The sequence below is a fragment of the Pezoporus occidentalis genome, unplaced genomic scaffold, assembly GCF_034315485.1.
Source record: "Pezoporus occidentalis ecotype Australia unplaced genomic scaffold, CSIRO_AGI_Poc_V1 ctg32, whole genome shotgun sequence".
In the NCBI taxonomy this organism is placed as follows: Eukaryota; Metazoa; Chordata; class Aves; order Psittaciformes; family Psittacidae; genus Pezoporus; species Pezoporus occidentalis.
In genome coordinates this window covers 674,251-699,113 of record NW_026915158.1, presented here as the reverse complement: position 1 = coordinate 699,113, position 24,863 = coordinate 674,251, and the positions used below count along the sequence as shown (strand labels likewise).

General features: G+C 40.1%; 3 protein-coding genes and 1 long non-coding RNA gene across 6 annotated transcripts in view; 1 reads left to right on the top strand and 3 right to left on the bottom strand.

Moving 5' to 3' along the window:
* Positions 1–11,017, bottom strand: part of TSGA10 (testis specific 10) — a 34,311-nt gene extending 23,294 nt beyond the window's left edge. Inside the window, exons 1-9 of one of the 2 annotated variants that reach the window (XM_062628547.1) lie at positions 10,838–11,017; positions 8,580–8,789; positions 7,817–7,882; positions 6,334–6,534; positions 5,706–5,861; positions 5,196–5,369; positions 4,955–5,032; positions 2,353–2,504; positions 1,015–1,130 (exon numbers count right to left, since the gene is read on the bottom strand). In XM_062628547.1, coding sequence (XP_062484531.1) covers positions 1,015–1,130; positions 2,353–2,504; positions 4,955–5,032; positions 5,196–5,369; positions 5,706–5,861; positions 6,334–6,534; positions 7,817–7,882; positions 8,580–8,789; positions 10,838–10,894 — 1,210 coding nt within the window. In that variant the 5' untranslated portion in view covers positions 10,895–11,017. Of the gene's footprint in view, positions 1–1,014; positions 1,131–2,352; positions 2,505–4,954; positions 5,033–5,195; positions 5,370–5,705; positions 5,862–6,333; positions 6,535–7,816; positions 7,883–8,406; positions 8,477–8,579; positions 8,790–10,837 lie in introns of those variants that run through there. The other variant, XM_062628548.1, reaches the window with a different exon arrangement.
* A 3,104-nt stretch (positions 11,018–14,121) lies between these two features.
* LIPT1 (lipoyltransferase 1) lies at positions 14,122–16,147 on the top strand. 2 transcript variants are annotated; one of them, XM_062628544.1, is made up of 2 exons: positions 14,122–14,242; positions 14,678–16,147. In XM_062628544.1, the coding sequence occupies exon 2, from the start codon at positions 14,944–14,946 to the stop codon at positions 16,063–16,065; it is 1,122 nt and encodes a 373-aa protein (XP_062484528.1). In that variant the 5' UTR covers positions 14,122–14,242; positions 14,678–14,943; the 3' UTR covers positions 16,066–16,147. The 2 variants fall into 2 exon arrangements, with proteins under 2 accessions (XP_062484528.1, XP_062484530.1); XM_062628546.1 differs by lacking the exon at positions 14,122–14,242 and adding an exon at positions 14,402–14,420.
* An 875-nt stretch (positions 16,148–17,022) lies between these two features.
* LOC134168636 (uncharacterized) lies at positions 17,023–19,084 on the bottom strand. Its single transcript, XR_009966619.1, has 2 exons — positions 17,726–19,084; positions 17,023–17,426 (listed from the first exon to the last, which is right to left on the bottom strand). It is a non-coding gene; the product is annotated as an uncharacterized LOC134168636 (long non-coding RNA).
* Positions 19,085–19,628: 544 nt separating this feature from the next.
* Positions 19,629–23,750, bottom strand: MITD1 (microtubule interacting and trafficking domain containing 1). The gene is made up of 7 exons (XM_062628540.1): positions 23,357–23,750; positions 23,065–23,166; positions 22,813–22,949; positions 22,640–22,726; positions 21,830–21,945; positions 21,438–21,498; positions 19,629–21,350 (listed from the first exon to the last, which is right to left on the bottom strand). Exons 1-7 carry the CDS (start codon positions 23,622–23,624, stop codon positions 21,255–21,257), a joined length of 867 nt encoding a protein of 288 aa, XP_062484524.1. The 5' UTR covers positions 23,625–23,750; the 3' UTR covers positions 19,629–21,254.
* Between the last annotated feature and the right edge of the window lie 1,113 nt (positions 23,751–24,863).

Genomic DNA, 24,863 nt, shown 5'->3' with positions numbered 1-24,863 from the left:
AGGATAACTGCACAATACAGACTCCATTAATTTCAAGATTCTTTGCCTGGACTTGCCTCACAGTAATGAAAAATGCTAATGAATCTAGATTAGAACATGCTTCAGACAGATTATGTGAGACCTCAGGTGACGAAATCTAAAAAGTCTCTATTCAGCTTTAATGAACTGATGTTTTAATTCTTTTTGGGGCTTAAAATACACCCAAACTCAGATGCATGCAATAAGACATAGACTGACATGCCTAACCAACACTAAGTCCCTACGTTACTGAACCACTATCGGGATAGAAGTATAGGACTTTTAAAACAAAATAATGTGGACAAAACATCCTTGCCTCTAGCCTTCTCAGGACTGGCTTAAACACCTTAACCAAAACACTAAAAAAAAACACAAATAAGTTCACTTTGAGTGGAATGTTCATCCCAAACAAAATATTTAAATTCAAATAACTTGAGTTTGAAATTTGTAATTAACAAAACCCACGATATTTAATAGCATCAGTCAGCTCTAACATTAGCTGTAATTAGCTATAGCTTAGCTTTGCTTTCCTTTCACAAATTCAGCACTGCATTTCAGAAAAATAATGTCAACTACACGTACAGAAAATAATAAAAGACTTCTAACACAATACCATTGTTATTTCGGAAGTAAGAACATATTCCCTGGCACTACAGGAACGATAATTCATGTATCCACCTCCTTTACTCCCATAATATAAAAAACATGCAACATACAATATCAGATATATACTAAAAAGGATGTTTTCTGGATTCCATTATCATTATCTTATGGTGCTGAGAGGTGCTACCACCTCCTTAGTGGATCATAAATCAAAATGATATGCCCATATACCAACATGCATCTTTCACTGACAAAATGCATTGTCACTGAAGCTTACTTGCAAGAGCTTGGTTACATAATTTTAAAATGCAAAATTCTTCCAATAATAAAAGAAAACTAATGTTTTGCATTTGGAATGTTAAAACTGGCAAAAATGTATTTATTTGTGCTCACCAATTTTTTCATCCAGAAGTGTAATTTTCCCTTGAGCAACTTGCAGTTCATATTTTTTCTTAACAAGGCTTTGCTGAGCCTCTGAAAGACTCTGTTCTGTCTTTTCATTTGATAAACTGGAAAAGCAGAAGCATTAAACAGGAGAATTCAGACATTTACATATTAATATTTTTTTCCATTCTGAAATGTCAATAAACTTGTAAAGGTTAAGAAAAAGCAACATTTTTCTGTATGTTTTAGACTACTTGGGATATTTTATTAATGTTAACCTTAATTTCTGCATATTACAGTCTGAATATTCTTATAAAGAATCACAGAAAAGTACAAAGTATTATTTACAACAAGTGTTGAGAACTTCTCAAAAATTATGAAAACAAAAACCCTCACTTGGGACATACATTGGAAGGTCTGACCTATTTCAAGTTATACCCAAGTCATCTGTTTAAATCATGTAGCAATATTAATGATTCTAGCACCCAGTATTACCACCAATTAAAATCCAGCAAAAAAAAATAAATAAAAATCCTACAACACCCAACTGGTGTTGACTACACCAGTCACTTTTAAGGACACATAGGTTTAAGAGAGTGTTTGCCTAACTAAATTGTATTTCTGGAAATACAAGAGGAAAAAGTCACAGTATCTTCTCTTGCAGTCTGTTCACTCTGTGGCCTAGTTCAGTCTGTGATCTAGTCCCCCATATCTCTCTGCACAAACTTCATACGTGATTGATCTTTCCTTCCAGTCAGTAAATTATCCTTTTTTATCTTGCACTTGTTCAAGATCTCACTTTGATTTATCACTGACTTGTGCTTTAATCCCTAACAGCTTCAACTTAGTCCCAGCTACATGCTTCTGAACATGGTTAGGAACTCCAGTTGAGCTGCAGGCTATGAACTTTATACAAGGCTTCAGTTTTATTTCCTCTCATGAAAAAGCTCCAAGAATAAGAAAAGAATGTTTGAAACTAACTATACATGACACTCATTATTTTATGTGTTTGCTTTCATAAAAAATAATAAAAAATTAGAGAAAAAAAGTCATAATTTACCAAAAAACATCAATCTCTGCAGCTTCTAATAGAAAGCTCCTAACTCTTGGTGTGAATTTTACTTTTTCCCTGAAGATGGTTTTCAGCATATCGTAATATCAACAAGCTGAGAACATTTACATATAAATAAGCAACTAGGAAACCAATTTTATTCTAAAAAGAAGGATGGCTCATAAGAACTACTATCATAAATTCCTTTGCCTTTGAGCTATACAACAGTTATGAAAACAAATGAACATAGGCTGACGTTAATCAACAAACTAATGCAATTAAATACACTGACTTACTTAAGTGAAACATATTCAGCTTCCCGTCGACTCAGCTCAGCTTCAGAGTCCAGTGCTTTTCTTGCCAATCTTTTGGTCTCAGTTTCCAGAGAATCAATGGTGTCTTTCATTAGCACCACTTTGGACACCTGTTCTAACCGTTCACTCTCTAACTATAAATGTAATTAAACAGTAAAAGATGGAAAAAGATGATTTATACAGAAATTCTCCCGTTGATTCAAATTCTACTGTTTTTAGCACAAATCTTTTACTGAAGAACAAATGTCCAAGTATCTCATTTACTCGGGGCTGACTCCAAGTCTACTGAAGGTAGCTGGCAAAGAGATGAAATATGATTTTCACTTACTTTGAAGGACAATCAATTCCTGGTCTTTCAGATCTCTGGGAAAATTTTCATTCATTAATGTAAATTTTAGGTGGGTAATTATGGCCAAGGGCAAAAATATTTGGTATTGATCAATACTGAAAGTTTTCAGTGCACAGTAACTTACAAAGATCATTATTATGAGTGTATGAAGGGAGAAATCCCAGTTTGGGATGACTTTAGGCCTCTACTAAGTTATAGATACAGATATGCATAGAGAAATCACTGTAAAACATTTGCATAAAGCACTGTATCACCAAGTTACCACCATGAGGCCTTTAGGTCTGTGCCTTGAAAAAAGAACAGGTTCAAAACCGCTCGCACAGACTCCAGGAAAACTACTTTCAAATCTACACTTCAAAGAAAGACGTGTTTATTAAAATGCTCACACTTAACACCACTCAACTGCCCTTTCTAAATTATTTGAAACAGCTCTTTAAAGGTAAAAAATTCTCACCTCATCCCTCTCCTCATTTACTGATTCTTTCAGTACAAATTTCTGTGTTACTGTATTCAGAAGCCAGACTTCTAAAGAGCAAGTGAGTAAGACTCTGGTACATAGTAACTTTTTCAATACTAGTGCCATAAATTTCATATTGATGTATTGCCCTCAAAGGGCACCAAATGAACTGAAGAAATAAGATGACATACCTAAACCAGGACTATTACCAATTTTCACTATGTATCATATGTCAAACATGTGATTGAAGCTAATTTGCTACTTGGAGTACCCAGAGCTATTTAAACCTACAGTGCATTCTTCATTGCAGATGCACTCAGTTTAATATTATAATCCTTGGAACTATACTTAATAGCTTTGTAGGATTTAAAAGGCTGAAGAGGAGAATTAACCAGAACTTATAACCAGAAAATCTAGAAGAAAGATACACAACAGAAAACAATGTTAACCTATTTAAAAAAAAAAACAAGTTCTATCAAGACTGTAGATGTATTTAAGATTATATTAATTAATGTTTTGATTTTCTGTTTTGGCACCATACATTAGCAAACAATTGCACACACAAATAATTTAAGCCATATTAAATAGGACTTGCCAGAACAGTACGATTATATTTGGTTTTGGAGCATCAGGCTTTACAGTATGCAATCATAGATAATACACACTGGAATGAACTCCAAGAGGTCTCTAGTGTAAACTCCTGCTTAAAGCAGGGCCAGCTCTGAGGTCAGGTTGATTCAGGGCTTTGTCCAGTCCAGTCTTGAACATCTTCAAGGTTGGGAACTGCTTGACTGTCCTCATGAGAAAAAGGCTTTTCCTTATCCAGCCTGAACCCTTGTTGTTTCAACTGATGACCATTGTTGCTCTTATCCTTCCACCATGCACTGGTGTGAAAAGCCCACTTGCGACTTCTCAATTATTACTAGCAGGTTAGGACTTAGATCCTTAAGCCACCTCTAATGCTGGAAACTCCTCTCATATGGAAAGTGTCCCAGTCGCAGCTACTGTGGGAGCCCTCCATTAAACTCACTCCATTTTGGCACTGTGTTTCTTGTACTGTGGTGGCAAAACCGGATGTGGTATATTCCAGATGTGGTCTAATGAGTGCTCAATAAATGAGGATAATCATTTCCCTCAAGCTACTGGCTGCATCCTGTTCACACAGCCTAGCACACTCTTGGCTACCTTTGCCACCACAGCATATTGCTGGCTGATATATAGCTTGCTTTCCAGCAGAGCTGCTCCCACATCCATTGGTCCCCAACCTGTATCGGTGCCACTGGGTCTTCCCAAATTCAGAAGTTGGCATTCATCATTGTTGGACTTCAAAGGTTCCTGTTTTCCATTTTTCCTATCTGCCTTGGTCCCTGTGGATGACTGCCCTGCTCTAGAGTGTATCAACAGTTTTCCCTAATGGTGTTATTTGCAAACCTTATGAGCATGCATTCTGTTGCCTGCTTCAAGTCACTGATAAAGATGTTTAACAGGACAGGCCTCAGAACCCCTGTGGTGCTCCATGTTAACAGTCTCCAGGCCAAATTAACTTCTACCTCACAAAACTGACCATCCAATCAAGTTTTTTCCCCATCCATCCAGACCTTAACATCCTAACCTGGATAAAGAACACTGTAGGTAACAGTGTCAACAGTCTTGATGAAGAACATCCACTGCTCTCAGCCTACTGTTTCCTGATAGAAAACAATCAGGCTGCTCCTGCAGGATTAACCATGATTATCGTCTGTATTACGTTTATAGTTCCATAAATAATTTTCTTTTACATTTTGAATAGTAGCTTCTAGCTCTTCAATTCTCTGTTCCAAACGAGCCTTTTCATTAAACACAGTCTCTTGGGAAATCTGTATCAACAACAAAACCACATAAAGAACAAGTCTAAACTCACCACAGACATATAACACAATTAACTCTCAGGACTAGAAGTCTTTACCAACTTTAATTACACTACTAAGTAGTTTTCACTACTGGTTAAAATAACCAGGGTTGGGGAGGCTGGAATCAAACCTTTAACTGCTCCCTGAGGCTATCACGTTCTGTAGTCATCCTTCGAAAATCTGACAGTACTGTATCCCTTTCCATCTCCACTTGTCTTAACATAGCTTGAGCTGTCGCAGTAGCTTTAGGACTCCCTGGGCACTTGATAACTTCCTGACGAAGTCGGGAAATCTCTTGCTGTGCCTGTTTTTAAAAACAGCAACATAACAGAAATATGGAATAGATAATGTAGTATATTACTGTGGCATAGGGGTGGTAATGCAGAGCTTCACAGAAACTGTACAATATCAAAGTAATGATTTGTGCGCATATTCTTTGATTCAGAAAAGCATTATCAACTCAGGACAGCACTTACAAACTTGTGTTTATCTGACACATACAAATCACAGAATTTCCATAGCTTTTTTCTACTTTTTTAACAAATGCTTTGCTTTTTTTTTAATGTGAAAAAAGACCATTTTTTTCTTGCACATGACCGTGAGTTACTTTAATTAATCATACAAAGATAAATTAAATTACCTGTTCATAAAGATTGACCATTTTGTCTCTCTCAGCTGTTAAAACGTTGAGGTTACCCTGAATTTCTGCTATATGGCGGTCATATTTTTTCTGGGTTGACTTAAGTTCTTCATGTTCTCTCAGTATCTTCAAAACGTCTGGAGCAAAGGTCACTCCCTTAAAGAATACGACGATGTAAGGATAAAGTAGAGAAACAAAACTTGATATGATTTCTTATTATATCTGTTTTGGAAATTTCTATTAAAGATTTAATAAGACTCCAACCTAGTACCTTCTAGATAGTCAAGACTACATATATGTTTCTTAGTATTAGAGACCAGATATACATACCATTTTCTAAAATCCACATTTAGTTTGAGCAGCAACTGTCTATCACTAATGGTACTGACAATCATGTTAACAATTACTTAAATTGTAAGCACTTGGGAGGAACCATTTAAAGTGATACACATGCATGCAGTATAAAGCAGAAGTTCGCATTATTGGCCCATTCCCACCTTAGGCATCCTTCCCTTTATAATCAATTAGTTTTTCTTCCTGCTAATTATAGCTTTAGTATTTTAGCACAAGATAAACCAACATTCTAAAAATGCATTCCTCCCTTTTCAAAGTGTTTTCCCAAGCTCACCTGGATGGATGAATTTTTTTTTAGGATGCTGCCACAAGTATTGGTTCGCTTAGGACTTGCAAGTGTGCTCCTAAATATCTTCAGCAAATTCTCATTCTCATTTTTATAGTAATCTCTGTCCTCTTCCAGTGTCTTAATAAAGGCATCCAGTTTTGAAGGTGACCTCCCTTGCTTCATTTCAGCTTCTGTTTGTAAAATAACCTGCAAGTGCAAAAAAATGAGAGAATTCATTCACTGAAATAGAATTTTGTTAATGGATGATACTTCAATATAAAATGGATAAACATACTCTTCAAAATAAAGATAAAGAAGATATCTAATTAAAATAAATATACATTTAATACTTTAAAGTAATTTCTGAATGTCTCTATTTTCTCTTTTTTATTATACTGCAGAATATATCTGAATGTCCTTTTAGAATGGATCTAACAGGACAGAAAAGGACATAAAAGCTGAATGTTAATTAACTTGGAAAATATCTGCTCAAAAATAAGGAGGGCAATTAAGATTTGCACTGGAATATTTAATGAATTTTTAAATATGAAAGACATTAGGCTGCTATGTTTGCTTAAGATCCATGGAAGGTGAATTTCTGAAATGAAAATAAAGCAATGTGCAAATAAATATAGCTGAAATACAGAAAATCATGTAGGGGCCTGAAACAAATTTTGAGGATGAGTTGGAATTCCCAAGTTCAAGACTGCACACCCAATCCCTCTCTGTTACAATCTATCTGTTGGAAGTACCTGAATCATGGGAGTTTAAGCACCTAGAGAGTACCAAACTCTGCAAATGTATTTTTGTTAAGACACATGCAGAAGTATGCCTTCAAATCCCTGAAAAGTTAGAAATTAATCACCTAAATCTGTCAATCTAGCTGTCAAATCCCAAATTTTCTGGCTGAAGGACTGAAATCTTTCCAGGGTAACTGAACAGTAAGCTCTACAGAATCAGAGTGTTTTTTTTTGATAGGGGATTCTTTGCAGGATTATGGCATATGCCACATTAAATTACCTCAAGAAATTATTACCTTGAACACATAAAAAAATTCCCCATCCATCTATAGCAAGTGAATGAGTCCACTTAATAAATCCAAATGTTAATTTAAGTTAGATTTACCACTGTAAATGGCAAATATTTTTACAATTTTACAATATTTTTACAATTATGACATTGTATACATATCAAAATGTTACTTCTTTCTGTTTTGAAAGTGATTTACAAGGTATTCAAAACAGTTGTATGCAATTTTGTGAAAAAAATTATGAAGAATCTCAAAAGCAGAATCATTACCAGCTAGTTGCAAACCAGAAAGATTCCTATCCAGCTAGAGACAGCAAATTACAAATGATAACGGATATATTTATCTATTCTATAACTTGTAAATTATCAGTGAAAACAAAGTGAAATTCACTCGTACAAGTATTAATTTCATGTGGAAGTGATCTGATTTCATAGTTATATAGATACATGCTTAACTCACAGATTTTAGTGTTTTTGCTGAGTGTTCCAGCTTCTTTATCGTCTTCTGCTGGTTCTGAATTTGAATCTACAATAAAAAAAAAAAAAAAGAGAGCAAGAGACACACTGATTTTGTATAATCATTAGTGCAAATCCAGCATTTTACCTCAACTGTTCTAGTTCAAAAGAGCATTTTTTACATGTTTTCTAGTTTGACTAGCCTGAAAACATACTGTTCAGTAAAAATAAACTTAATCTAGAAGGCAACCAGTTAAAAGTTGCAGTTCAGGATGAGTAGAAACAGTAACAGTTGAATTACTCTCAGGTGAGTGAATGGAAAAAGAAGCATGGGATACTTATTCCCAGGACTGTCTTGCAGGGAAACTGCCAAAACCAGGGACAGTTCATGGGCTAAAGAAATAAGGATGTAGTTACACTAATGGCAAAGAATATGCTTTCTCCCATCTGACCACTACTGCATCACATAATTCAATGTGCACAGAATGCCATTTTCCTGTGAAATCAAAAACATTTTTCACTGAAATTACATTCTTTCCAACTGCATGATTTTAATCATTGAACTTAAAAAATACCAAAAATGCCAGAACCCACCCACTCTTCCTTCATTCTAGCAAATATATTTCAACACAGAGATGAAAGCTAGAAATTCAGCCCAAAAGGTAAACAATATTAGCAACAATTACAAAATTACAAAATTACAAAAGTAATATTAGCAACAAACATTAAAATATCATTGCACAATATTAATTCTAACAAGTAGCCACCTTTGCTTCCTTAAGCTCCTTATCAGAAGTATTCAATAGCAATTCTTTTTCCAGCTGCTCAGACAGTTTGCCAATTACAGCCAGTTCTTTACACAGGTGATCATTTTTACAGGTGAATCTATCCACTTGACTTCCCACCGCTTGCTTTGTATCGAGAAGTTGTAGGACACGTTGCCTTAGCTCATAGTTTATCTTCTTCAGATCTTCAATCTATGAGGACAAGGAGGAAGAAAGAATTTTAATTAATCTTCAAGGATTTGCAAGGACTATTTCATACGTAATTTACACTTAACAAAAAAAAAATCAGTATATATTATTCACAAATGAAGAATATGCACACTACTAGCACCATTTTGAACAGATTAATCTGGAAGGGTATGGACAATGCAGAATCTGATCTTTAATGTTTATGCTAAAATTATTTCAAGCTTGCCTGCCACTGCAGTTATTCTCCCACAGCACTGTGAGAGGAAATGTCTCTCCAGGCCAGGTCTAAAGTTTCCAACACCTACTCACTATGGTTCTGTTAGGTCCTAGGAATGCCCTTCAATCCTCCTACTTGAGTTGTGCTGCTATGCTTTCCATAAGCTTCAGAAAGGCCAGCAGAAATGTATCAAATCAATTATTAATGCAAATTCATTGATTAATCAAGATAAGATTAGTCATTTCCCTGAAACAATGTTGGTTTTTAGGAAACTATTACATGGCCTTTTTGTAAGGAACCAGAAGTTGCCAACAATTTTGGCACCATCAACTTGCTGTAACACCTCAGTCTGCAGGAGTGTTACTGCCTCCTGCAGCGTTTCAATGTTCTGAGACCTCAGATTTCTAAAATCCCAACCTGACTGAGACAGGGATACAGTGCCATACAGAAACTCCACTGCTTCCACAGGCTGATCCTGTAATGCATGAGAAATCAATATAGCGGAATACTGAATTCTATGAGGTTCACTTTGATTCTAATAGTCAGAGAGTTTTTCTCAAGTACTACTAGCATTGCACAAAAGTACATTCTGAATTACCTAGGAAGTCCTGAAAGAAGCTTTGTGACAGAAAGCTTTCTGGATGGGCTCTGTCCTGTGACATTCTGCAGTAGTTATTTTTGCCACTTTCTTCTATTCAATGCATATACAAATATATCAGGAAAATCAATGAAAAAATTACGAATTTATTTTCATTGTCATTTTGGTTTTATGTTTCATGAAGCCCGATCCAGCTAATGCTATTGAATTAATAAGAAAACACAGTTATAACCCAAAAAACATAATTATGGAGTGGTTGCGTGGAAAAGTAGTTTAAAACAAACAAGCAAAAACACACACCACAGAAACCACCCACAAAATGCTCTAGAGACAGCATCTGTACATCCATGGTTTGTGATTCCTACACTTTTATGAAATTATAAAATCTGGGGAGAATACCATCCTGATATTACTGAAGAAAGTTCACAAAGATACCTGTTTTACAAAGTGGGAAGAGAAGCACTAATGAAGGACAGGGAGGGTAAATCCCACTCTGAACCTGAATGTACAAACATTACTTAAAATGACAAAATTGAAGCCCCAGTCACATCTATACCCTCAAGTAACTGACTACACCAAAAGTGGGTTTGTTCCTCCACACAGCCAACCTGTATCATACCTTAAGGGTCTTTTCCCTTATTCTGATTTCCCCACCCCCAATCTTCTCTTACACTTCCCTAGTCCTTCCAGAAAAGGAATAGAAGAGATCAGAGTAATCTGCAAGCTATCAGTATCTTCACTGCCTCACTGAGCAATGAGGACTCAAATTTCCAGACAGTATTTGCTCACTCACAATACTAATTTTACTCAACTTGTGAAAGAGCACTTTTTGAAAAATAATATGATCATTTGCATATTATTTATTTATATATCCTAAAAGAACCATTATTTATGCTTGCCACAGAGCAACTGACATTTAACTACCACTGCTGGCACCTTCTATCACTATCCTCTGAACTGTAATAATGTAGTCCCCTTGCGACAGGGGTAGAACCTCACACTCAGACCTCACTAAGCCTCATAGAATTACAGAATGGTTTAGGTTGGAAGGGACTTTAAGATCATCTAGTTCCAACCCCCTGCCACGGGCAGGGACACCAGGTTGCTCCAAGGCAGGTCCAGCCTGGACTTGAACACTGTCAGGGATGGGACAGATGTTCTTTTCTCCTTGTTCTCCACAGCGTACACAGCGACATCACCTGCCGCTCCCGCAGCCCCCTTCACGCCGGCCACTACCTTACGGCGACTCTCCGCTCTCCCCCTCCGGAGCCCCGGGGAGCGCCGGGCGCTCATGGCCGCTGCCGGCGGCAACCTGAGGCGCCCGCCGTCGCGCCCGCTTTCCCGCCCTGCCCAATGGGTGACGCCACGGCACAACGGCTGCCTCCCTCCGCGTTCCCCGGGCGCCTGGCAACAGCCTCAGCCTCCCAACCGCCCCCCTCAGCCCGCCGAGAGGGAACGGGGAGCCACAGCCCCGCGTAGCCCCTTGCCCTGGTCCGCAGCCCTGGGCTCCTTCTCGCCTCCCCGCGGTGAGGCGAAGCTCTCCAGGGTGGGAGCACAGCGAAGGCGGGAGGTGGTTCTTCCAGAGTCGAGTGAAAGCCCTAGCTAGACTGGATGGCTGTCAAGAGCTGTAGAAACCCCGACTCCACCTCTCCCCCCTGAAGAAAAAGTTATCCCTAACCATTACGGTTTAGAATCATTGACCGGTTAGGGTTGGAAAGGACCTTAAGATCATCTAGTTCCAACTCCCCTGCCATGGGCAGGGACACCTCACACTCCACCAACCTTTGAAAGAGGCAGCTTTAGGTAGTCCCAAAGTCAAGCTGAGAAACCAGAGATAAATGTCCTCTGTTCCGTTAGCCATTAGCATGGATTTTATATTCTGGAAACAGTGCCGGCTGAGTGACAGGTCACTTTTCCAAGCTGCCACTATTAAGCACTCATGGATAGAGCTCACCTTTTTGGAGGTTAGGAGTGCCCAGTACCTCTGAAGTATGATCCCCAACCACAGATAGAGAAGAAACTGGAAAATTTTAACTTCCAGGAAAAAAGCAAGAGAAACAAGACTTTTTATCTTCCTCTCCCCATCCTGGATTTCTTACAAGTCACTTCCTGATTTTGGTATAGTGGGAATCATCAGAGAAGACTCTGCATTATCATGCTGATCTCCAAAAGAGATGTGAAAAAAACATTTCAGGTTTTCATAACTTTACCAAAATTGTTCTACATGAAAATTCATTTTAGGGGTGAAATAAGGTATTTTTGATTGTTTTTGTTCTGATATGTCTACAGTTTTCTCTGACTGACTGACTCTGGTGTGTTCTCTCTTATATGTTAATGCTGGTTAAGGTTGTGCTGAGCAGTTGCTTTGCTTTCTGTGCACCAAACAAAGCTTTGTTGATTAAAGAAAGTCAGTCATACACGGAATTGTTTTCAAAAGCAAAACCAATAATTGCTGTATTCTGCAGATATGTAATTTATAAGATGGTAGCCAAGACTAAGAAATCTAAAAATTCCAATCCAGAAGAGATAAATCACAGTTTGTATTTATAAATTCATACTTCTCACTTATTTTCATAATATTTCTAATTATCTTGCTGGGTTTGTTTCCAAAAAGAGCCACTTTTCAGTAAAGGTATTTATTGTTGCATGTGGAGTTTATCCTTCAGCACAGAAAACAGACCCATGGCATTTTTACCTGACCACCTAGTACTCTCCCCACGTTACATTTTTTAGCAGATTCTGGTTCTCATTAAGGGAACCCAGTTTTGAACTACAAAACCAGGGAGGGTAACAGCTCGCAGTGTGTTTTAGTGACACCCCATGGCAAAATGACATATTGCAAATTTCCAAGAGTCAAGTGCCAAAATGTAAACTAATGCTTCAACATCTTGTTTTTAGTTAACTGCAGAAGCCCCACAAGGTGCATTTCACTTCCTCTGACCAGTTAAAGCGCCCAGGCTAACCTCTGCATTTTGCCAACTGCCTCAAAAGTTGATTTTTAAATATTTAGAACACTCAGCACATTTTTCTGGACAAAGTTCACACTTTTTTTTACCCTATGCATTACAGAATAATTAGCCCCAGTGAAGTTTCACCAGTCTAATTTAGCAACAAATTGTGCCCATTTCAAACTGCTTAAAATAATTCCCAACTTTTTTTTTTTCTTTTAAAGTGGCAATACAACGTGCCAAATGCTTGGGCACACATCACATCAGGATGCTTTTAGTCTTGTACCTCCCACTAGTCACCACCAGCACACGTGCAGTGATTTCTTACTTTTTGCTTGCCCTACTACACCCACATTTCTTTTAAGAGTTTGGTAAGAATATTCCTGCTCCTAATGATATAGTTCTTCAGTAGGAAATAACAGCAAGCTCACATCTTTAAAAGTCTTTCACCCTTATCCATTTTCTTTTCTCCTTTGCCCTTTAGGGAAGACAGCTGTTCTAGTTCTGTTTATTTGATTAGAAGGTAAAAGGCAATTCAGGCCACATCATAAATAGGTTTCTTTATTGATAAAGCAGATATATGAACACCCACTTACACACCCAAAGCCAAATTGCTTCCTCAAGTAATTTCACGGTTTCATCTGAATAAGGACATCAACTTGGCATTTCTTCCTAAGCCACCTATTTATAGAATACAAAGTGTAATTACTTACCTGTTCAAAAGAAATAACCTACATGAATTCTCACAACCCACTGTACCAACCTTTTTCTCTACAATTCCTTAACGTCTTGGGACTCCAGTATAAAGGCAGAATGGAAGATAAATGTATGCATCATACCATTTATAAATACACATACACCCAGCAGGAGACATAGAGCACACACCTGCCCATATGAATACTACTGTGGATAAAAACTTAAGCACTAGCATCAAACAAGATCTGACAGCATAAACTTAAACACTGACAATAGCTCTTGAAGAAGTTATAGCCATGGTCCGGTAGACTCGAAGAATGGCTTAAATCAATGCAAATCTGAAGACAATCTGCTGCGTGTAATACATCTTTAGTTATCTAGTTTTGGATCAATTTCAGCTCATTAATGAATTATGATACCGACACGTAACTTGTGTATCTTCATGAATACTGCAGTTTCTATGTATTTCACAAACCTTTGTGCATTTATGGTAACTTTTTCAGTCTCCTTTTGAACTCATGAAAGCTTCTGGCATCCAGAAAATCTTGCGATGAGGAAACGCACGGCTGGGTCTTGCACGACTAATCATCTGTTCTATTTGTTGTGCATCTGCCTGTTGCTGGCATGATCCGATACTTCGCAGTTACCGTGTTGGCAGAGGCAGTAACAATCAACACCTACCATTTTATAACCGCTTACCACAGGAGGTTCGGTTTGGGTTTTTAATCAGGCTGAAAAGCTTTAAGTCACTTGGCAGCACACTGCACAGCAGCTCACCATCCTCACTTCTCAACCTCCTCCAGCCATACCACGTCCAGGCCTCGGTATGGAAGCGCCGCCCGCTCCCCCCCGCTGGCACGCCTGCACCATCAGCGGGATGATGGATTTGCCTTCCCGGTTTCCCGCCGGGCGGCAGCAGTACCGCCCCCAGCACCTCTAACCTCGGGAACCGGAAGAGACTGCTGCCCGTGCTGACGTTGCCCTGCTAGTCCTAACTGTGAGTAGCGACTCGCGGCCCGCAGGGTCGGCCGTTTAACGGAGAGGGGAGGAAGGTGGCGGGCCAGAGTTGCATCGCCTTGGAGCAGCCCCATGGTGGGGTGGGGCCTGCTGCCGCACGGTGAGGGGTGGCCGCTGAGGGAGCGCCCGAGCCAAGAACGAAATGGCGCCCTACTCCGGTACCTCCGCGGGCCTTGTCTCCCTTCTCGGTTGGGCGCTGCAGGCACCGTGGCAGCAAGCTCTACGCCCGGCTCACCCCTCACTGGCCCAACGAGTTCGTGAACTTGGTGCACCAGTTTTGTTTCGTTTAGTTTTGTTTTTTAATCATAACAAAAGTGGACTGCTGAAATTAAGTTTAGCAAAATACACAAAGTAAAATTGTACTAGTGAGGGGAAAATACACAGCTTAATTCCATTTCTTCTCTTGGTCTTTTAGGCATTAAGGGCAGTGAGGAGAAGCTACTGACAATCCCCACTTTTATGTTAAGCACATGTCAGGGTTTGAGCCACATTACTAGCTTCAGGAGAATCATGCCTTGTAACTCTCATCACTTCAGGAGCATTGCTGCTTTGGGAAGAGCATGCCTGCATCATGACTCCCACTAGCGTTTAATTTCAGTCACAACAGCAGATTGTGCACTTGCCACGTTCAGCATTACCAGATTGAGCATTGCTTCCATCTCCTGTCCAGTTACTAAGAACATGGTGCTCCAGTCATCATTAAAGAACTGCCTTCAGCTATCCTGCATCCTCCAGGCTCCAAAAGCTGGCTTCAGAAGCACGGCAAGTGGAGGCCTCATTATGCAGTCTACTTCTAATGATGTTTACCAGAATCTGGCTGTGGAAGACTGGATCCATGACCACATGAATTTAGAGAACCAACAGGTCCTTTTCCTTTGGAGAAATTCCCCTGCTGTGGTAATAGGGAGACATCAGAATCCCTGGCAGGAATGCAACCTCAGGCTATTGAGGCAAAAAAATATAAAACTAGCCAGGAGAAGAAGTGGAGGAGGGACAGTGTACCATGACTTAGGCAATATCAATTTGACTTTCTTTACAACGAGGAAAAAACACGAACGAATGGAAAACCTGAAACTAGTTGTGAAGGCCCTGAAAGCCTTGCGCCCACAGTTAGATGTACATGTCACTGACAGATACGATATCTTGCTAGACAGGCAATACAAAATCTCAGGTACTGCTGCAAAACTGGGAAGGACAGCTGCTTATCACCACTGTACCTTACTCTGTAACACAGATAAGTTTGTTTTATCTTCTGTGCTAAAAAGTCCTTATAAAGGGCTAAAAAGCAATGCTACTCCTAGTGTGCCTGCCGCAGTGAAAAATCTCTTTGAAGAGGATTCTGGTTTAACTTCTGAGCTGCTTCTGGATGCCATAGCTGAAGAATATGCAATGCAGCACCAAATTGATTGTCATATCAACTTAATAAATCCAGCTGATGAGACTGTGCTTCCTGGAATTAATAATAAAGCTAAAGAACTACAAACCTGGGAATGGGTGTATGGAAAGACACCGAAGTTCAATGTTAGCACTCATTTTAACATAGCCTATAAAGATTCTGTTCTCGATGTTAAAGTAGATATGGATGTAAAGCATGGAAGGATTGAAGTCTGTAACATTGATCTGCCAGAGCAGTGGTTGCCACCAGCACTGTGCAGTGAGCTGGTGAAGAACCTCACCGGCAGTAAGTTTTGCCCAAATGAAACCACTGTGATAGTGACAACATTACTAAGAGCGTGTCCACAAGATGGTGACTTGCAGAGCAGATGGAATCTGCTCTGTGAGAATATAAAAATGTTAATGTGACTTGCACTTTGAAAATGCAAGTTAAATTGCTGCTGCTTTTTATTTATTGAAAAAATTAAAATGTTAACTTCTACAAGCTGAATTTTTCTCTTATTAGTCATTCAAACTGTTTAACCTTGTGCTTTTGCCTAATATTACCTACTAGCAATTAGATTTACACTGCCTGCACCCAAGGTTCCCAAACTGGGGGATGTAAGCCACTGCAGTAAGCTGCAGCCCTGTATTGCTCCATGCTGACAGACATCATTGCTGCTTAAATCAGGGAAGACAGTGGAGGCATCCCAAACTGGCTCTGGAGCCAAGAAGGTACAAATGGCTGACACAGATGGGATGGGGTAGATGGAAAACTGCTGTGGTGCTGCTGCACTGGATCCCCCGGCCTGCATCCCACTCCTTGCAGATGGTAGCCCAAAGGATGTGTCCCAGGGCGTGAGCTGTGTAGGGGAGAGCTGTGTGTGTCCCCCTGGTTTCTGGTTGAAAGTCCTTTCTTGCAGTGTGGTGACCCTCTGCCTGGTAGTAAGCTAAGCTTGCTACTGCATAGTGAATCAGTCCAGCAGTTCCACACTGGATTAGGGCTTTGGTCTGTGCAAACAGAGAAGGGCTTAGGAAATTCAGTGTAGAGGTTTATGTGATGAGGGTAGGAGAAGCTAACTGGGGCAGAGGTCATACGTGCCTCCTTTGTACCCACACTGCTTGGCACAAAGCTGGGAGTCACTGCTGCCATAGGTACTGCTATCCGATATAAAAACAGGAATATTTCTACATTAGGAAGTACACATGTATGAGAAACAAGTTCCTTATGTTAACGTCTAGGACAAAATTAGCTAAGGAAAGGCAATAATGAACTGAAAATCACAGTTTTCACATTAAATAAAAATAATAGTTTAATATAAACATTATGAAAGAAAGGCTCAAGATGTATTTCTCTGTTGGCAAATAAGCAGAATGCAACTATGATCAGGTTAGAACAAAAGTAGTTTACTGCTACAGCTGAAGGAGGGGACTCTGCTGATGTGAACTCTGCCCAAATGAGGCAGTCACAGAGTTTATATACCTTTGTGTTACACAACTCTTTCTTCATAAAACTGCCCTTGAACAGCAGTAAAATTTGCAGTGGGAGGTTCATAAAGCAAAAAAGCCATAAATTCGCCCGTTGAGGTGTGCGCAGTAAGGTAGAGTCACAATATACAGCACAACCCAATTTACATCACTGTCTTTTCCCAGGAGGTTAACTGGAGTCATAGGACTTAAAGGAAAGCACTGTATCCAGAAATGAGGGAGGGTTATGGAGAAAGGCTTGTTTACTGGATGACATATGAGCTGTCTTGAAATACCAACAGGATTTACTACTTCTGAAGATTCTGAGAACTGCAGGAAAATTAGGGGCACATTAAGTAGATTGAGAAATGCCAGTAACAGGCAAGAAACAATCTTGCTGTTCTGGCCTAAAGGAAGTAAAGGAGCAATAATGTTCATGTCCTTGGGGCTGGCCTAATTGCATTTCTGAGGCTGTGGCAAGAAGGAAAAGTTGGGTGGAAAGCTAGGGTAACAGAATCCTGCTGAACTTCAAAGACTTACAGTTAGGTCTGTAGGACATTCTGGCCTCCTTGTCCATACAGACAACCCTCGGCTGATGCTGCAGCAGGAATTTCACAAGGACCCTTACCTTTCTAAGTGGTACCAAGGGGGTTTCAGCAGGGATCAGTCAGTGGTCCTCCCAGGGGAAGCAGGACATTTGAATCCAAGTCACAGCACCAAAGTCTGTCATGGTGTAACTGAAATACAACTATGATCAGGTCAGAAGAGCAGCAATGTAGTGCCATAGGAGAGAACCCAGAACAGCAGAGGCAGATAGGAACTCTGCCCAGTTGAAGCAGTTAAAGACTTTATATACTTTCGAGTTATACAATTTCTTCTTCACCCAACTCCTGGATAAGCAGGATACCAGCAGTGACTGCAATTCTTCAAATAAGGAGGATCTAGGCAGATTAGGAAGCCCTAGGCAGTATATCCTTTTATGAATACTTTCCTCCTTTGTTAAAGAAATGGTGCTCACCAGATGAGATTGCTAGCTGCAAATATTTCTTCACAAGTCAAATACTTCTTAACAGGTGAGGCCTGCAGAGGCCTCCGAGGTGTTACTGTTACTTCCAGACTCACCTTTGGAAGATGGCTGGTTGACCAGTACCCAGTAGGAGGAAATTCCATGTCAGAAGTGACTTACCTTTGGTTAAGGAGAGCAGTCACTGGGGGTGGATCCAGCCCTCGGCTAGGACTGGCAGCCACACAATGTGACTGGACAATGCCCTGCTGACTCCAGCGGGGAAGGTGGTTTAAACTCATCTGCACAGATGGTGGCATGAGGGACAGCCCTGGCTGCACAGTCCAGGTGAGGACCTGATTACATGAGTGGCAGCACAGAACATGGCATGGAGAGTCAGTAAAATTATTGAGGAACTGTACTATTGGATTTCCCAGATAATTTGTTTTTTTCTCTACTCATTGATGCCAGTTCCTCCTCATACATGGTGTTCCTACTGACAGTGAAAGGAACCATTCAGTGATAAAGAGCTTATATGTAAAAATTCCAGTGCAGCACCAACTGATGTATCACTGAAGGCTTACTTTATGTATGGACAGATACTGCATATCCATTGGATCTGCAAGGAAAGCTGTAGTCTTAGCTAGTAGATTACAGCCTGATTAGAAAAAAGTTCTAGCAATGAAAAGGCAAGAGAGGGAAGAAAATGCTTGCCTTTTGTGGTATTTGTAGAGGACCACATCGCAGGGGATTCCTACTAGAACAGAGACATACTACATTACAAGATCACAGAATCATAGAATCACAGAATGGTTTAGGTTGGAAGGAGCACTAAAACCCGTCTAGTTCCAACACCCTTGCCATAGGCAGAGACACCTTCCACCAGATGAGGTTGCTCAAAGCCCCATCCAACTTGGCCTTGAACACTGCCAGGGATGGGGCAGCCACAGCTTCTCGGGGCAACCTGTGCCAGTGCCTCACCACTCTGAGTGAAGAACTTCCTTATATCTAACCTAAATCTACCTTCTGTCAGTTCAAAGTCATTCCCCCTTGCCCTGTCACTACATGCCCTTGTAAAAAGTCACTCTCGAGCTTTCTTGTTGGCCACCTTTAGGCACTGAAAGGCTGCTTTAAGGTCCTGCCGGAGCCTTCTCTTTTCCAGGCTGAACAAGCCCAACTCCCTTAGCCTGTCATCACAGGAGAGGTGTTCCAGTGCAGATGCCAGAAGTATAAATATTTTAGTTTTATTTCCAAATAAGTACTAAACTTTAAAGTTGATCTACAATATTTAAGGTGGCTTTTTATTTTGCCCCTGTACGTTTGAAATTGCTGGGCTATGTTAAAAGATACAAAGCTTCACATTTGGGAAGCTTAGTGTATTCGCAGCAAACATTCTCCAAAACATGGCTGGTCTTTAAGGCATTACCTACCTTCCTTGAATTACCTACAAAATTATATATATATATATATATATATATGTAAATAAATAGATCAGAGAAGAATTCAAACAGATGACTGTAACTACAAATAGTAAAAAATAACCTTTATTCCCATTAAATATAAACATATATTATACACAACTGAATAAAATCAACAACAGTGACTAGAAACCTAGTACCACAGCAGCAAGCCAGAGAGTTCCTATGGAATGTTTGAGGGGTAGGTAGACTGGTAGCGTACAGCTTCTGTGGCATGTATGTTACTCTTTTTTATATGTTATTTTGAAAAGCAGACATTATTATGCAAAAGGATAAGACAGACCACTGCCAAACTGTGACCCACAGAACAAGGCAAAGACCAGCTCTGATTCTTCTTGATAGCTGTGGAATAGACTTGTGTTAGAGGCAAGCGTAAAGGAATAGCAGCTTTAGATGACAGAAGGTGAAATAATAATAAAGAAAATGTAAAAAATAAAAAGATAACAGAATACAGCAGCCATTAGGAAAAATAAACAGAGGAGAGAGAAGAAGTTCTAGCAATGAACATGCTAGAATATAGAGGCATACTGTATTACAAGATGCAGAAAGTGTAAGGCACCTGTCAGTCCTGAAGCGGAAAAGATTTTGGTGGGAACTGCACTGCCTGTTCTTCATGTCAGAATATATGTCTTTGCCAGATACTTGATGAAAATGATCAAGAACTCTTGTATAAAAACAAAGCAGCAGCAGCTCAGTATACCTTGTGGTTTCCAAAGGGTGAAAGAAATACAAGAAAAGACTTTCTTTTTTTTTTTTCCTATTAGCATAATCCTTAAAATCATTATTAGCAAGAAAACTTCAGGGTATCCAACTTCTGGAAGAATTAAAAAAACAAATTATTACTTTGTAAAGGACTTATCTTAGTAGCAGAAAAGTAGCTTACTGCAGCTGAGACTGACATGACCAGCTGGAAGAACATTAAACTTGCAAGTCAGGGAAAAAGACTGGGAGAGGATCATACACCCTTTCCACACCTAGTGCGCAAAGTATGGAAATCAGGTATATGACCATGCATCGCAGAATAAAAGAACACACAGGAGTGACAAGGAAAAGAATACAGCTGTTTGCATACTTTCCAGCCCAAAATCATGCAGAGGCACATAAGAAGCCCCCAAAATGTCCATATACTGAATACTACAGTGTTTGTATGCAAGGAGCTTGGAAAATGGAATGTTAGATTTGGGTTTGCTGGTAAAGTCTCAAATCAGATATTACAGGATTAACCAAAACACAGCAGAACAGTAGTCATGACTAGAATACAGAAATTAAAGGAAATAAATAAGGCTGCATATAAAAGAGGACATGTGGCAGTCCAGCTTCAAATGTTTGTGAGGTGTTCAATTAAAGATATTAAAAACAAAATTTGCTCAAGACAGTAAAGATGCCTTTGACAGGCACTATTGAGGGTCTGTTACAAAATCAAGATAAAATTTAGACATGGCTTATATTAGTTAAGATTATGGGAGAAGCACAGTGAAGGAAATGTATAGCTGTGTTTTCTCAGGCTGAAAAATCTCAAATATTCTTAGAACCTACAGATCATAAAAGCTGTGCTGGACTAAGTACTTAGAAGAGTTCCTTCTGAGGGTGGAGAGCTGGAATCAAGCAGCATCTTCCAATCTTACATTTTTATGCTTGTAAAAACACTCATTAGAAGAAGTCGTATCTGATCACATTTTCTTTGTATGTTTAGTATGAAAGACATCCACTGTTGTTTCATGACAAGGTCGCAAGTCAAAATCACAGTATCCAATGCTGAAACGACCCTGTGGAAATTAACAGAATGGACACGGTGAACATAAAATGAGCTCTTCTACAGTATAAGTTAATTAAAGAGATCAAATCATTCTTACCTGTGGCCTCTTAAAATAATCAAGACCCCTTCCAATCTTAATCATCCATCCATTGTTGAATCTGTTTTAAAAATTCACAAATTTGAATACTATGAGTTTGTTGAATAAAAAAAAGTTATATCCACACGATGCACACTCTCCTTGTTTCAATCACAATTATTTCCTAGTATCACCAATACCTGTATAAACCATGGAAAGGACTGTTTTGTATAAAGAGAAATCTATTATTATGTTCACAGTTAGAACATGTGAAACTATCGAGGGCTGATTTTGTTCAGAAAGGGCCACTGCCTTCTACTCTTTTAACCACAGCTGTAATTAGAAATTGCCTCAAAAGTTAGGATTAAACAGTTCAAATAACTCGCATTCACTGATTTTTTTATATCACCCACCTAATTTCTCGATCATGGATTGAAGATGAAAATGCAATATTCAGCATTACTCCATAATTCCTCAATGATTGTTGTATTTCATCCAAGCCAGTTATCTGCTGACTCTTCCCACTACCCTGTTAAAAGTAAAAATGACATGTTGTTGGGGTTTTTTTTAACCATAAATTCTACTTCTGGTCACCTCTTCCTAAACTCACCGAAAGTTTTTTAGTAATAACTTAAACCAAAAGAAAGTAACTTGGATGAAGGCAGATTAGCAGTTTCAAAGGCAGCATAAAAAACAGAAACAGATTATTGGTACATTTGCTAAGATATGTAGAGGAAGAGCTCATTCTCAGACCTTTGAAACTAGATATGAATTACTATTTGAGCCAGAATAAATACAGTGATAGTTTGTGAGGTTTTAGCTCATCAAAGCCTCTAAATTGACAACTATATACAACTAGCTGTTGGAAGAGAAAAAAGCCCATATCTCAATAGATGCTTTAGTTTTGATGACCTTTTCCACAAGAAAGCTTTCAAGAAAATATCTTTTCCATTTAAGATTCTGCTTACCAAGAAATTGTTAGTTATAAGAAAACTCTAAATTTATGAAATTACTTATGTTCAATTATCATATTTTTATTTTTCTCTTAATCTGTGTTTTCTGCTGAAGGCATCAGAGCCTCAGTCTAACAAGTACAAGTAAGTGATACAAAAATCTGTATTTAAAAATAAGTATTTAATATACATATATATTTGTTTGTGTGCATATTCGCATGTGTTATCACCTGGGTACTGGGAAATAGAAACCAGAACTTATACACTTACTTCATCATAGGAAGTGAGGAGGTGGATCGTTTTCACTTTGCATGGCCCTTTAACTAGCATCTCGCAGAACCGCAGGAAGTTATACAACTGCAAAAAAAAGTTTTATTTAATTTAGTAACTTGGAATTGTTTTAGCAGTCACATCCGTATCAATTACACCGAGTATGTACTTGCCTGATGAACACTCCGAATGTATGGGTCCTCCACCCAAACTTCAGAAACAATCTCAGAAAGGTACTCTTGGAAAACCTTTTCATAGCTGAAACCTGTTGCATTTTCCTCTATCCTGATCTGCTTATGGTATTTGCCATCTGAAAGGAAAAGAACTCTCTTTTTTCAGTAAAGAGCAGGACGTAGTTCCCATGTTACTTACCTCACATAAGCAACACGTATTCAAATGTTTAGAGGTACATGGCAGCTCCGTACCTTGTTTCTCTTTTTCAATGTGTTTCTTAATGTCCTCAGCTCGGGTCATATACTCGGATATTTTCTGCCGGTATCGGTGCTTTTTGGCCTCATCTTTCGTGGCTGTCAATCAAAAGCACAATCAAAAGTTCTCTCCCTCCCCATGAGGAGACGAGGGTTCGGGGCCGGCCCTCAGCACCAGACAGACCTCATTTCTCCGCCAAACCACCCCTCTCGCAGAACCGGGGGGTGTTTAACAATTAACCGCCTCAACGGCTGTGGCAAACGGCCGCCAAACCTCCCCGCTCGGTACCTTTCACCACCTGCAGCAGCAGGTCGATGCCCTCCTGGTAACACACTAGCGACTCCTGGAACCGAGACGCTACGTCCAGCTCTACAGCCCGCTTCACCGTCTCCGCCCCGGCCCGCTCCAGCACGGCAGTGCTATCGCCCCCTGTCCGCGACATGGGCGCCGCGGCGGGGACCGGGACGGGGCGGCCACACTTCCCGAGGCACCGCTTCACCCGCCGCTGGGGAAACAGAAACCGAAGCGGCAGTAGAGGGAAGGGGGAAGTGCTCATTGTTGCCGTTCCGCCAGTGCGGAACTGAATTGCTGTGGGGTTGGTGGCCGGCCGGAAGGCAGCGCACCGGAATGGCGGCCGCGGCGGGCGTGGGGGGCCTGGGGCCCGCAGCCGCTTGGAAGGTAGTAGCCTGGGCTGGGGGTTGTTTGGTTCGTGCCTCCTCTTGACGGGGGAGAGGCAGCTGAAAAGTCCGAGGAGCCGGTGTGGGCGCCCGGTGTGAGCACTGTCTGCTCTTCAGCCACCTAGAAGTGTAGTAAAGACGGGACGTGTGCTCAACCGGGCCGAGTTTGAGTGACCGTGTAACGTTTTAGCAAACACGAAGAGCTGTAAGGAAAGCGCAGACAAGTTTTGTCCTGTTCTCTTTACAGTTGCTGGGGAAGAGGATGGGGGCAGTGGCACCTGCAGCGTGGGTTCGTTGTATCTTTACCAGGTCGAGAATTCCAGACTCGGTATGTGCTTAAGTATTCGAGAGACTGAAAAATAGGTATTAGCCTGCTTAATTTGTGTTTTCTGTAGTATGACAGATTTCCAGAGGCTGTGGGACGAGAGGGTTTGTATTGGGATGATTGAAGAGGTGGCTGAAGGCAGAGCCCAAAGGGTTGCAGTGAATGGGGCTGGTGAACCGGTCCCCAGCCACGTTCCTCAGGGTTCAATTCTAGGGCCAGTTCTGTTCAATGTTTTTGTCACGGATGTGAATGCAGGAGTTGAATGCACCATTGGCAAGTTTGTCACTGATACCAAAGTGGGAGGTGCAGTTGACTCTTGAGGGATAAGAGGCCTTGCAGAGCGATCTGGATAGACTGGAGCACTGGGCAATCATCAGTGGCATGAAATTGAATGAGTTGAAATGCAGGATTCTGCACCTAGGAGAGTGACACCAGGCACTTGATGCTATAAAAGCTAAATCTGAGGTCACTTGTTGGTGTTCTGACCTTTTGAGAAGAAAGGTAGTTTAACATGGTTTTGTGAACTTCTGATTCTAGGTATTTCAGCCGCGACCTGGAGATCATGAGAAGTATGGAGGTGACCCTGAGCAGCCCCACAAGATCCATGTTATTACTAGAATTAAAAGTGTAATTGGTCGCCCTTACTGGGAAAAGAAGATAATACATGATCTTGGATTGGATAAAGTATGACTGTTGTTCTTTATACTTATTGTGTATATCAGAAATGTAGAAATAGGCTAGAATTAAGGTGGTGTTTTTCTTAAATTTTTCTTAATTTTGGAGTTATAAAATG